This window comes from Acanthochromis polyacanthus, chromosome 10 (genome assembly GCF_021347895.1).
Source record: "Acanthochromis polyacanthus isolate Apoly-LR-REF ecotype Palm Island chromosome 10, KAUST_Apoly_ChrSc, whole genome shotgun sequence".
NCBI lineage: Eukaryota > Metazoa > Chordata > Actinopteri > Pomacentridae > Acanthochromis > Acanthochromis polyacanthus.
Genome location: NC_067122.1, coordinates 16,083,438 through 16,095,237, shown reverse-complemented (window position 1 = coordinate 16,095,237; position 11,800 = coordinate 16,083,438). Strand labels below are relative to the sequence as shown.

General features: G+C 45.7%; 2 protein-coding genes across 2 annotated transcripts in view; one reads left to right on the top strand and one right to left on the bottom strand.

Annotated features, from left to right (window-relative positions):
- Positions 1–1,319: 1,319 nt before the first annotated feature.
- On the top strand, positions 1,320–7,302 carry npas4a (neuronal PAS domain protein 4a). The gene is given in 10 exon segments (XM_022196683.2): positions 1,320–1,901; positions 2,279–2,442; positions 2,530–2,632; positions 2,729–3,038; positions 3,161–3,270; positions 3,422–3,557; positions 3,718–4,367; positions 4,370–4,971; positions 4,974–5,487; positions 5,605–7,302. Coding segments are annotated over 10 exon segments (2,793 nt in total). The 5' UTR covers positions 1,320–1,726; the 3' UTR covers positions 5,634–7,302.
- Positions 7,303–9,448: 2,146 nt separating this feature from the next.
- The window catches only part of mrpl11 (mitochondrial ribosomal protein L11), a 46,183-nt gene continuing 43,831 nt past the window's right edge, over positions 9,449–11,800 (bottom strand). Inside the window, exon 6 of the mRNA XM_051954683.1 lies at positions 9,449–9,684. Within this exon, the coding sequence (XP_051810643.1) occupies positions 9,570–9,684 (115 nt within the window). The 3' untranslated portion in view covers positions 9,449–9,569. The remainder of the gene's footprint in view (positions 9,685–11,800) is intronic.

Genomic DNA, 11,800 nt, shown 5'->3' with positions numbered 1-11,800 from the left:
CGGTCACCGGTGAGATCTATTTTTAGAAACAGCCCTGCTTACCTCACGTGCAACCGGAGACCGGTTTTGGAGGTTGCGCAATACGCGGCTGGCTTTTTTTTTTTGACGTGCGCACTTTGCATTATTCATGACCCCCATTCATTAAAATGACTTTTCATTGAGATTCTGAAAATCGTCAGAGTGACTCTGAAGCAGATCAAGAAGATGAAAAAGTCTGAGTCAGGAGTGGATTATTAAAATGCTTTACACATCCTGACAGCGTGTGTGATGGTCTGAACTGCTGTCTTAATGGTTAAACGGCTTCTTCCAGCTGCTGATCGCGTTTTATAGAGGTTTGGCTAAATCGAAAATGTAAATTGATATTCAATAATGTCGATTATTATTTGTCATCTTTGGAATAAAATCAGGCCTACAAGCAGGAAATCTGTCTTCGGCGTTGCTCACACAGCATAGAAGCATGCAGCAGGAACACGGCTAACAGATTTGATGTGATTTTTTATCGCCTATGACACGAAAATGTGCACAAGATCACCCCCTGACAACAAGAAATTATGAAATTCCACTGGGGACACGACACATGCGCAGCGACCACATCTAACAGACTAAACAGATGGATTCTATCGACATATATGAAGGTTTCTGAGCTAATTCCTGCTCAAAAATGATTTCCATTCACAAAAGGCGACGAGGAGCAGCTTCAGCATTCGCGTCTCCTCCATCACCACCTGCTCTGCGCCGCAGCATTTAATGTTTTTTTTTTTTAATTGTTGACAGAAAATGTGGTCTGGACGAGGTGCTGGATCGCACCGAACCAGCACCTGCCATGTTTAGCGACAGGTCCGGGGCCAAACAGGCAGAGACGGGTAAAGTCTAGCGCAGGTGCCAGACACATAAACACAGAAACCTCTTTCGTATTCAGCCCAGTGCTCCCATCCATCCCCATCCTTCCCTCCTCCTTCTCCTCCTCTTCATCCCCCTCCACCTCCTCCTCCTCCTCCTCCAATACACCGGAGTCCGGTGACTCCGTTTACGTTTTACGCTTGCTCCGCCCCTTACTCGGTTTTGTCCAAATCGGGCTTTTTGCGTCGCCGGAGCTCCCGATTTCAGGCCGACGTCATCACCGAGCAGAGGGAAGAGCTGACGTCGAGGAAGAGTCACCGAGAGGAGAGGGCACGGGAGAGGGAGGGGGGAGACTTCCACCAATGCTAACACTGATATGAGACATGTCTCCCCCCTCCTCCCCTCCCTCCGTTTTACGTCGGTGTTGGTGCGTCGGGAGCCCCCCTACTCCGGCGGAGTCCCAGGCTATATAAGTGACCGGCGAGCAGAGTCCCTCAACCAGATTTACGGGTTCCGGACTTCTGTGCGAGAGACGGCGACCACAGCCGCCGATTCACCTGCACTCCGAGAGGAGGGACGGACATCCAGCACCCGGCCAGCATCCGAGCCGGACGCTGTGGCGGAGATAAAGCGGACAGAGAGCGGACGGGAGAAGGTTTTTTTTTTAAACCTTGCTCTGGGAAAACAACAATAATTAGCTGAGATGAAAGTCCAATAACACACCCAAGAGCTTCTCTACTTCCACCACCTGTCTCTTGACACATCTTTGGAGACGGGGCACTCCAGCCGAGCCACGACCTTCAGCAGCTCTCCGCTCACAGCAACTTCTATCCGGAGGAATTCCCACAGTTCACCGCAGCAGCAGCAGCAGCAGCAGCCGGCCACGATGTACCGCTCAACCAAAGGAGCTTCCAAGGCTCGACGGGACCAGATCAACGCCGAGATCCGGAACCTGAAGGACTTGTTGCCCATATCTGATGCAGATAAAGCGCGGCTCTCATACCTGCACATCATGTCCCTCGCCTGCATGTACACCAGGAAATCTGTCTTCTTCACTCAAGGTAAGAATAAGAACGACCTGTTGATGAATCTGCTGCTCCACAGAGGCTGTAATCTCTCAGTGCTGGAATCAACAAGTGTTTTAGCGGCACTGCAGGCGACTGTGTTGATACAAATGTGATTTTAGGATCATCTGTGGCTCATTAACTGATCGGAAATAACCGATAGTGAAGCTGATAAGCTGTTAATCATGTGTTTGTGTCCGTGGTGCTGAAATCTTCATGTTATTAGTGCAGCAGCAGCGTCGCTGTCCGCGGTGCTGAAACACGCTGCGGCCACTAATGCAGAGCTCAGATACACTGTGTTCTTTCTCATAGTTTCATGTTTATTCACTAATTTTATCTCCTTTTTTCTCTTTCCATCATCTGCTTTCCCCTAGAAGCGGGAACTGCTGCTAGTCTCGAGGAGAGCGCACGGTTCCTGTCTTTTCACGAGCTATCGGAGTTGATGCAGGCGCTGCCGGGCTTTCTGATGCTGCTGACAGGGGAAGGGAAGCTCCTCTACCTGTCAGACAGCGTCTCCGAGCACCTCGGACACTCCATGGTGAGTCTACAGGCTTCTCATGTAGTTAGGTATATTCGAGCGTCCGTGTGTAATTCATTAATAACATCCCTGTTTGTGATTTTTCAGGTGGATCTCGTGGCACAGGGAGACAGTGTGTACGATATCATCGACGCCTCAGACCACTTTATCATGAGGACCAACCTGTCAGCCTCCTCATCACTTGAGATGGGTGAGTGTACAAAATGTACACTTTTATTTTACAAGTTTATTCTTGATTTTTTTTCTCCTCCAACATGATTTTTAATAACCCTCCTCTCCTCCACAGACCGTCTCTTCCGCTGTCGTTTCAACACCTCCAAGTCCGTGCGGAGGCAGAGTGCTGGAAACAAGCTGGTTTTGATCCGCGCTCGCTGCCTCTCGCCCCCCTCCCCCTCTCCTGCCGCCGGGTCATACTGGACCTCCAACCCCGTGTGGGTGTGTTTCTGCTCTCCTCTGGAGCCCCATCCTACCCGCTCCAGCCCCGGGGCAGAGAGGGAGTCCACCTCCACCCCTCCCCTGGCTGAGACCAACTTGTTCCTGGCCTGTTTTCACTCCCAGCACAGTCGGGACATGAGGCTGCAGACAGCACAGGACAGGTGAGCTCACAGAAATAACACACCCTCCTCCACCTGTTGCTTTAACATGAACTGGTTTGTGAGAAAAGTAAAGTGGTGAAGCATCCTCCTCCTAACACATCACCGCCCACTCTCCCCTGCAGTGTGAGCGCCTATCTTGGCTTTGATGTGACAGCTTTACGCTCTCGCTCCTGGTACAGCCTCCTCCACCCACAGGATCTGTCACATGCCTCCACTCAGCACCGTAGCCTCTGTAAGTGTACTCTTCACACCATTTACAACCATGCATGCCCACACGATTACACACATTGTGCCCACTGGCACATCCACACAGCAAAGAACACTATGATGATTAATAGGATTACACACTGATGCCAACTTGTGCTGCGACTATTGTTCCACAGTGAGAGAAGGAGGAGAAGGCAGAGCTGAGATGGTGGTTCGTGTTCAGGCTCAGGACCAGTCGTTTGTTTGGCTCTACATGGTGCTACAGCTGCAGCCTGGAGAAATCCCCATCAGCAGCAACAACTATATCATCAGGTATTTACTGCTTTTTTCCACCCCACCCCCCACCCCCACCCCCCACCCCCCACACACACACCCACACCCACACACACACACACACACAAAACACCACAGAAATGTGGCAAAAACACCACTAACTCCCCTGTTCTTTTCCATTTCTCCTTCTGTTTCTCAGTGACTCTGAGGCCTGGTCAGTTCGTCAGCAGCTCAGCTCAGAACAGACCCAGCTGACCCTGGTCCTGAGTGCTGGAACCTCTCAGCAGGAGGGTCTGAGTCTTCAGTCTCCAGAAACTCTGTCCAGTCCAGACCAGGTCTTCACTCCAGGCAGCAGCGGCCTGTCAGCCCAGTCCTTTGACTTCAGCACTGCTGGCTGCAGTGTGGGCTCCTCTGATGAACCAGGGAGCTCTGTTCCTGAGGCCATGCAGCTGGAGGGTGACCCTCGCTCCAGTATCTCCTCTCTGGAGGAGGAGAGCTTCTTTCAGCAGCATCCCACCGAGACCCCCTCAGCTGCCTCCTCCCCTACTCCAGTCACTGTTGAAACAGTAGCAGACTTAGACTTTTTAACCCAGAACATTCTTCTGCCACCGTCCTTCCAGCTCGACCCTCCGCTGCCAGCTCTCCCCCTGCCTCTCCCCCCAGTGCCCACCTCACAAGCTCAGCAGACCAAAGAGTTTGTGTGCACTCCCCCCTACACCCCCCAGGTTGGTGGGGCTAGCTTTCCATTCGGTGAGCCCCTCTTCAGCTTCGACCCCACTGGCACCACCACCCCTCCCCCCTCCGCTACAACTGCCACTGCCACCACCTCCTTGGCCCCTCAGCTTCCTCCACAGCCCCACCGACTACTGCCTCCAGCCCCATTCCTCCCACCACCCTCTCCACCAAGCTCCCCCTCTCTCTCCCCACCCCGTCTACTGAGCTCCTCTTCCCCATCGAGCCCTGCAGTGGTTCCCTGTATGAGAAACTGCCCCCCACACCCGACAGCCCCGGAGATGGGGACTGCACAGTGATGACCCTGCCTGAGGTTCGGGGTCCACTGTATGTAGATGTACCACTGGGGCCCCTCCAGTGTCCCCCCGAGGGCCTCCTCACCCCCGAGGCTTCACCCGGCAAACATCCCTGCCTCTCCTTCTTCTCCCTTGAGAGAGAGAAGGAAAGAGCAGAAATATCCCTCTTAGCTCAACACATCAGCTCACTGGCTGAGGGATTCTACCTGGATCCACTCCTGTCCAAACTCTCCCCTCCCTCCATCTCACCCTCATCCTCCCCTCCCTCCCCCTTCCTGTCTCCAGTCATAGAAACTCCTGATTCCGTCCATGTGCTTAGGGAGTTTTATTCCGTCAAAGCATGGAGAGGCCTGGACATTCCCATCTTCCTTGACGATGATGATTCTCTGTTTGAAGAGAGCATCCTAGAGACCCTTCTCCAAGACGACTTCGCTCCACCCCAGCCATCCAGCCTCTCCTCCCCCTCCCCTCCACGTCCCCCATGCCCAACCCTTCCAGCCCAACCTCTCCTCAAACCCCAGTGTGCTGGCGCCAACCCTCCCAGTTTGAGGGAGTGGGCCACGTCTGTAGCGTCCAATCGGCGCAACGTAACTCTATGGCTGGGTGCGGGGCGACTGTGGCTGCTGCGGCCGGGGTAAAGGCGGAAGGGGAGGGGCTAGTGGAGGAAGCAATGGAGATCGAGGTGGTGTCATCTCCTGTGTCCTCCTGCTCCTCCATCCCAGCTTCCCCTCCCCTCATCCTCACTGCCTCCCCCAGCCCCACCACCTCCACGCCCATCGCCTCGCCCACGCCCGCCGTGTCTTGCACTCAGTCCCTCCTGGAGGAACTGGCCGTCCTGGAACCCATGTTTGGGGCAGGTGCCTCGATCGCCCCTGGCTTAGGGCAACAACCTGAGTTGTATCAACTCCAATGTCATCCATCGCCACAGTGCTTCCACAAAGGTAAGAATTGCTCTCACTTTTACCTCACATTTCTTTTTAAAATTGAGATGAGAAATTATTCTCTGAAAATGCACCACTAACATTCTCTTTCTCTCTTTTCTATTTTCTGTCTTCCAGATGGGAGTGGAAGTGTTCCTCCGTTCTAAAATAAGTCTGTGACTTACTTCATCAAGTATGGCATATTGTCATATTTTGTGGAGCCCCTTTTACTGAAAAGTAAAAAATAATTAAGTGTATAAATATACATAATGTATATACAACTTAAGGACTTTAACTCCTACATCTCACCTAAGAACAAAGATTGGCTCTATATTTTTGTTCAGTCATTTATCTGTATACTACTACAAAACTGGTGCAACATTTACATGATGGTGCAACTACATGGACCCACAACTGACTGGGTTCTGAGTCCATGTGGCGTCTCAGCTTCTCTGTTACATGAGCTTCAGATATGATCAGACAGAGAGACCTCTCTGAACTTCTAAGCGCTGTTTAACTTCCAGACGCGCATTTGTATTCACTCGTAGTGAAAAATCTGTTGTGAACAAAAAAATTATACATTCCTTGCTATTTCAATAGGGAGATGAATTTTAGCACTTTGCCTGACATGCAGCAACGCAACCCAAACCTCAAACGTACTGGAAGTCGAATGTTTACAAATTTTTTTACATCCTTAGGATGAGCACTATCAATACATCAAAAAAAGGAAGATTTCATACATGAAATCTTCCATCCAGTCTTCAGATGAGCTACAGCTCTGGCTTGAAAGCACTCTTTCTCACAGCCTTTAAGGCAGCATCAGAACTCACAAACAGTATTTAACTAAACCTTTTAAACCTGAGATACTTTGAGCTTTGAGTTTGCGGCTTCAAACCTTTAACATTTCATATTTATCTCTCCATCTGAAATCTTGTGTATCAATGTGATGTGCAAAACAAAAAAGAAAACGTGAAGAGATCCTGGCACGAGAAGATCTCAAGAATGTTGTCGCTTTACGCCACACAGAGATTGTCTGGAAGTTTGCCGGGGCTCTGATCATGCCACAAATCCACTGCTATGCTGTACTGTACATTAGACTCTGAATGTGGGCTCTTCAGGTCCTGCCTGGCCTGAAGGCAGTCAGCTGGATATTCTTGCAGCATCAATATTTGCAATGCTGGCAGCTTATAGCGGCTCCTGTGTGCCTGAAATGGCCCTGACCTGCTGAACTCTGAACTCTTTATCATTGTCCATTCAACATGGACGGTTACATCAATGCTCCACTGGAGTGCGGTGTAGTGAGCACAATTGACTATGTGAATGAGCGATTCTTCTTTTTGAGAGGGGTTAGAATACAAAAGTTTTGTTTTAAAAAATGAAAATAGGGATGGGGTGCTATTTCTATTCAGTTACCAAGCGACACGGGTTGAGAATGGTACAATTCCCATGGTGTCGACATGCTCACGTAGAGTTGTCTACGGTCAAGTAAAGGATTGATTCCTACGTTCTAGCTATTCAAGGCTAAGTTAATATACATGTGTAAAATTATATTATTGTATGTGTGATATTTGAAAAAGATGTTTAATGCATATGCATTATGTCTGTGGATATAGGCATATGTTCTTTTCAGAAAGGTTGTACACATTTGTACATTTGTATGAAACAGTTATTGGTCTGTACATATAAGAAAGAGATTTTTATCGCAAAAGATGGAATATATTCTAAACATCTTACTTACTGCAGAACGGACATTGTGGATCAGTGTTCTATTGTGATGCTTATAAGTGTATTTGGTTGTCATACAAATGCATTTATATTAAAGTGCACTTAATGCGGCTGATGCATTTGTGTCGTCATAGCAAGCCCCCTGTTCCTCCCTCAGCCTCATCATCACCATCATCATCATCCCACCATCCCTGCCTCTCTTCCTCCCTCCCGTTCACTCTCCTCCATTTCTTCCCCTGGAGCGAGTTTCGCTCAGCAACAGCACTGACGCACACACATGACGAGACAGAATGAGACACTATCTGACTCAGACTGACGCACACACTTGGCATCGAGGTTTTTGCGTGCAAGGACGTGCACACACAGATGGCCTCCCACTTATGATGATGCACACACACACACATAATAGTAGGCATATGACCCCCCCGCCACCCCTCTTTACAAATCACGGGTAGCCCACATTCACTGATGTACCTGCGACTCTATCAGCGCTCGGCGTGGTGTAAGACACCATATATAGGCATTCCTGCTCAGGAGCTCTGACTGAAACAGCCTTCCGTCTATTCTCAGCCTCTATTCAGAAGGATCAGAGCGGGAGGGCTGGAGAAGAGAGGAGGGGGGAGACGAAGAAGGAGTGAGAGGAGGCTAAAATTAGAGGTACAGTAAAGAGGGATATGGGACAAACTGATGCTCCGTCGCCACACAGTGGAAACAGAACCAAAATGACAGAATAATAGTAATAATAAAACACTGCTGTGCCTTTCCTGTTAGAGATAAAAGATTATACATTCATAGATTTTATGGATGGAGGCCTACAATCCCTTTTCTGACAGATTTTCATCATCTGTCCAACAGAACAGATGAATAAAACACAGAATTGAAAGTATTATAACGAGCAAAACCTTGAACATCATATATTTTTTGCCGCAAATGAACATCTTGTTCCGTCACTACCTGCTGCAGTGTTGGAGATGGAGTAAGACGAGAGGAAGGAGCGCTTGCACAGCTAACTGCTGCTATCTTCTGGTGAAGACCAACACTGCAGCCGAGAGGAGCTCATTGTGGTGCCATGTTGGGTGGAAGCCATGTAAGAAAGAGGTTGCAAAGAGAGGAGGACAGCTTTACATTTCACGCTACATAACCGAAACAAACTCCAGGTGTCAGTAAGATGCATTAAGAGCGACACTAAAATCTAAAAAAAGACGTGGTCTTGTGGAAACAGACGATATATATGGAATGATTATCACAATAGTAACAGTATATGCATAAAATCACATTTCACAAAAGCAACTACACTGATGGTTCCAAACCACACTGTGTCCCAGGTGCAGCCAATGAGCATTATTGTGCAACTGATCATAATCAATCATTAAGATTTGGTTCTACCTGGGACTATGCCAGATCATAACTAAACGAGTTTACTAGTTGTTTCTAATAAAAAAAATTAATGAATGTCTTCTGCTTAAAGACACAAGTTCAAAATGTTGTTGAAGTTTGATTTAACGAACAGCTAAAAATACGGAAAGAATATCTGTGTGATTTATTTCTATTTTCTTCAATTTAGTTAATCCATTTTACTATTTGTTCCTACTCATTTCAGTTATTTGTGAGTTGTTATATCAGGACTGAAATTGATGCTCATAAAAACTATACTAAATTGTCACAAAATTGTCAAAAATAACAAATTTACATCTTTATGTCTCTTTGGACCATTAACGATACAATTTAGAAGCTACAATAAGCATCCTCACATTTTAGAAGCTGAATATTCATTTTTTTGCTTGAATAAAAGGACTTGAACATGTGAACTAAACATGTTTAACAAAATAAACACATTAACCTGAAACAGCAGAAATTGTGATAAGATGAAAAGATCCTGATTCCTTGAGAATATGTAAATCTCACCAGACTTCCTCTCTGTGATTTTTGAAATAATTCATGTGATGAACCCTTTAGATCCCAGATTGATAGAAAAGTGTTAAATGTGCAGGGAACCATCTGCACAACCTTTCAAACAGCCAAGCCGCTTCCAGAAGTGTTAATATAGATAAAACATCAAAAGAGACTGAATATACAATCTTTCCAAGACAGAGCAATTACATTTCATTAAGCTCGGCTCGGAGGAAATGAATCACTCAGGGTCATAAATATTTTCAGCAGCTCAGTGGTTGTTTTTGTTGCCTAAATGTAGGTGATGTAAACGCTGAATTAAAATATTTTAATATCAGATGTGAATAAAGATGATGGGAAAAAGGAATCATGAAACAACTGATGCTTTATTTAGATCTACTGGACACAACATTAACAGTGTTTTTGCATGAATGCAGTACATGTATAAGTCAGTATAAACAGGAATGCGAGGTCAGTATTGCAGGTCTTCATTTTCTTTTTGCCCGAAGCTTCAGCTGCAGCGGCAGCGGCAGCTGCTGCAGCATCTGCTTCAACTTCTCCTCTCTCTGTTCCAGGAAGACTTTGTACTCATCAGCTGAAAGACTGAAGAGAGGGAAGGAAAGAAGGAAGAAAAAATGATATTCAGTTGTTACAGGAACCTTCAGTAACACACAATCACTCTCTAAAGACAAATGTTAAAGATGGCTTTCCTGGCAACAACACACAATTTTGTGGATTGGTGATTTAAATGGTAATGAAACTGAACAAATGTGGATGACAAATGTTACATCAGCACATTTCCAGCAGCTATGCAGTGATGTTTTAGCAGCACAAATTTCTAACTGATAGCAGAAAATTCTTCAGCCATCTGCAACATTAACTCGGATTAATTTTTGGATGAGTTCCTCAGAATCAAAGAGAATCGGCTTCTTTCTGGACTCACCACAATGCAGCAGTGTTCAAACAACCATCCAGGGAAAAATCCATTGTAAAAGATGCAGAGATACCCATCTCTCCGCTGACAGTACTCTCAATAAAACATAATGCACTGCTGCCCCAAGACATGTTAGGTTTTAAATAAGGGCAAAAAACTCATTCTGGGAGAAGTACAACATCATTAACTGAAGAAGAAGCAGGAACGGTGCGAAGTGGATGATTGTGCTTGAATACAAAACTCAAACAGTTGATGGCAAAATAAATGAGAAGTCGGATGCACGTCATAAGCAATGAATATCTGGAAATATGAGGAAAAAACAACACAGGTGGATCCTAAGCATCAAGCAAGTAGGTTGCATATATTGCATCCAAATGAAATCCAATAAAAAAAAGAAAACACGTGGCACAAAGCTCTAACAGCCCATTTTTACAGAATTTATGAGGTGTGACTTCACATTACAGACTGATTGTACACATCAATGAATTAGATTGTGTCTCTTTGATACTGTTTTTTGCAGCAGCACGCAAAAAATAAACACAATTAACTGTTTATGCTAACAAGGCAACACCACTGAACACCGACACTGCAATCTTAGAAGGTACAATCCTTCAGATAGAAAAGAAGTTCGTTTTCTCAAAGGTTTCAAACTTATATCTGCTTCTGGAGAGTTTATTACATTTTGCAGCAGCTCTTCTGCTTGCCTTTGACTGCAGAGTCAAGTAAAAAGTTAAAGTTTTGGTATGCATGCTGACTTAAAGTGTATTTTATTTAACTTACTCAGAGCCTTTGTGTGCAGCTTAAACTACAAGATAAACCAGGACACCCAGAGAGGGATTTATCCGTACAAAGAGAGAGCCTGTAATTCCATTCAGTCGTTGTCAGGTTTTATGTTATTACTCAGGTTGTTCTGTGTAGAGCGGGGCAGTCGGTACACTCAACAACCAGGTATAACATAATTACTCAGCTCCACTATAAACTAAAGTCGTGGCCACAGACAGATATTTAAAACAACCTGTTCGATCAGCAAAATCACATCAGCCACAAACACTAAAATGAAGCAGCACGTTTCAGCTCTGAATGCTGAGTGATATGTGGAGCATTAGAAAGAAAGTAGATTTCTGTATAATCACTTTAAGTATGATGAGGTACTAGAACGGAGCTGCAAGGAAATTAGCTGTTAACCCTGTGAACTCCAGGCAGTTGCTGGGCAGGTTTGTTGCACATTTTTTGCTCAAGTGATGCATCTCATGGCTGGAAGTAACAGAACTCAGAAATGTCTTCTGAATTTTTACAAGCATTTCTAAAACATGAAATCAACATGTTGAATTTTTTTCCAAGTATCCAAGTGTTACCAGTACATAAAACCACTAGTGGCGCTCCAAAGATATTTCACTTGTTACATTTTTAATTAAAGTCTGTTTCCATCCATTTTGCTTTGTGTAAACTCAGTCTGCAAGATTGAATAGTCCTTCAATTTTTTGTCAGGCTGAGTCGTCACAGCTGCACAGAGAAGAGTAGATATATTTGCTTTTCACAGAATCTACCCAATACAAACGATTTATTTTTGGTGAATCTGTAATTACTCATACAGAATAAGTGATTTTCCTCTAAAATGTCTCAATAACAAGCAAGATTTGGTTGTGTGCAAATGGTGCAGTTTTGGTACTTTTATAAAGACAACAGGACTTTCAAATGTGCCAGCAGGTTTGGAGGGCTAAGTGAATACACACAGGAACAAATTATAACAATCTCAGTTTTAGATAGGACCATTTCTGCTCTGAA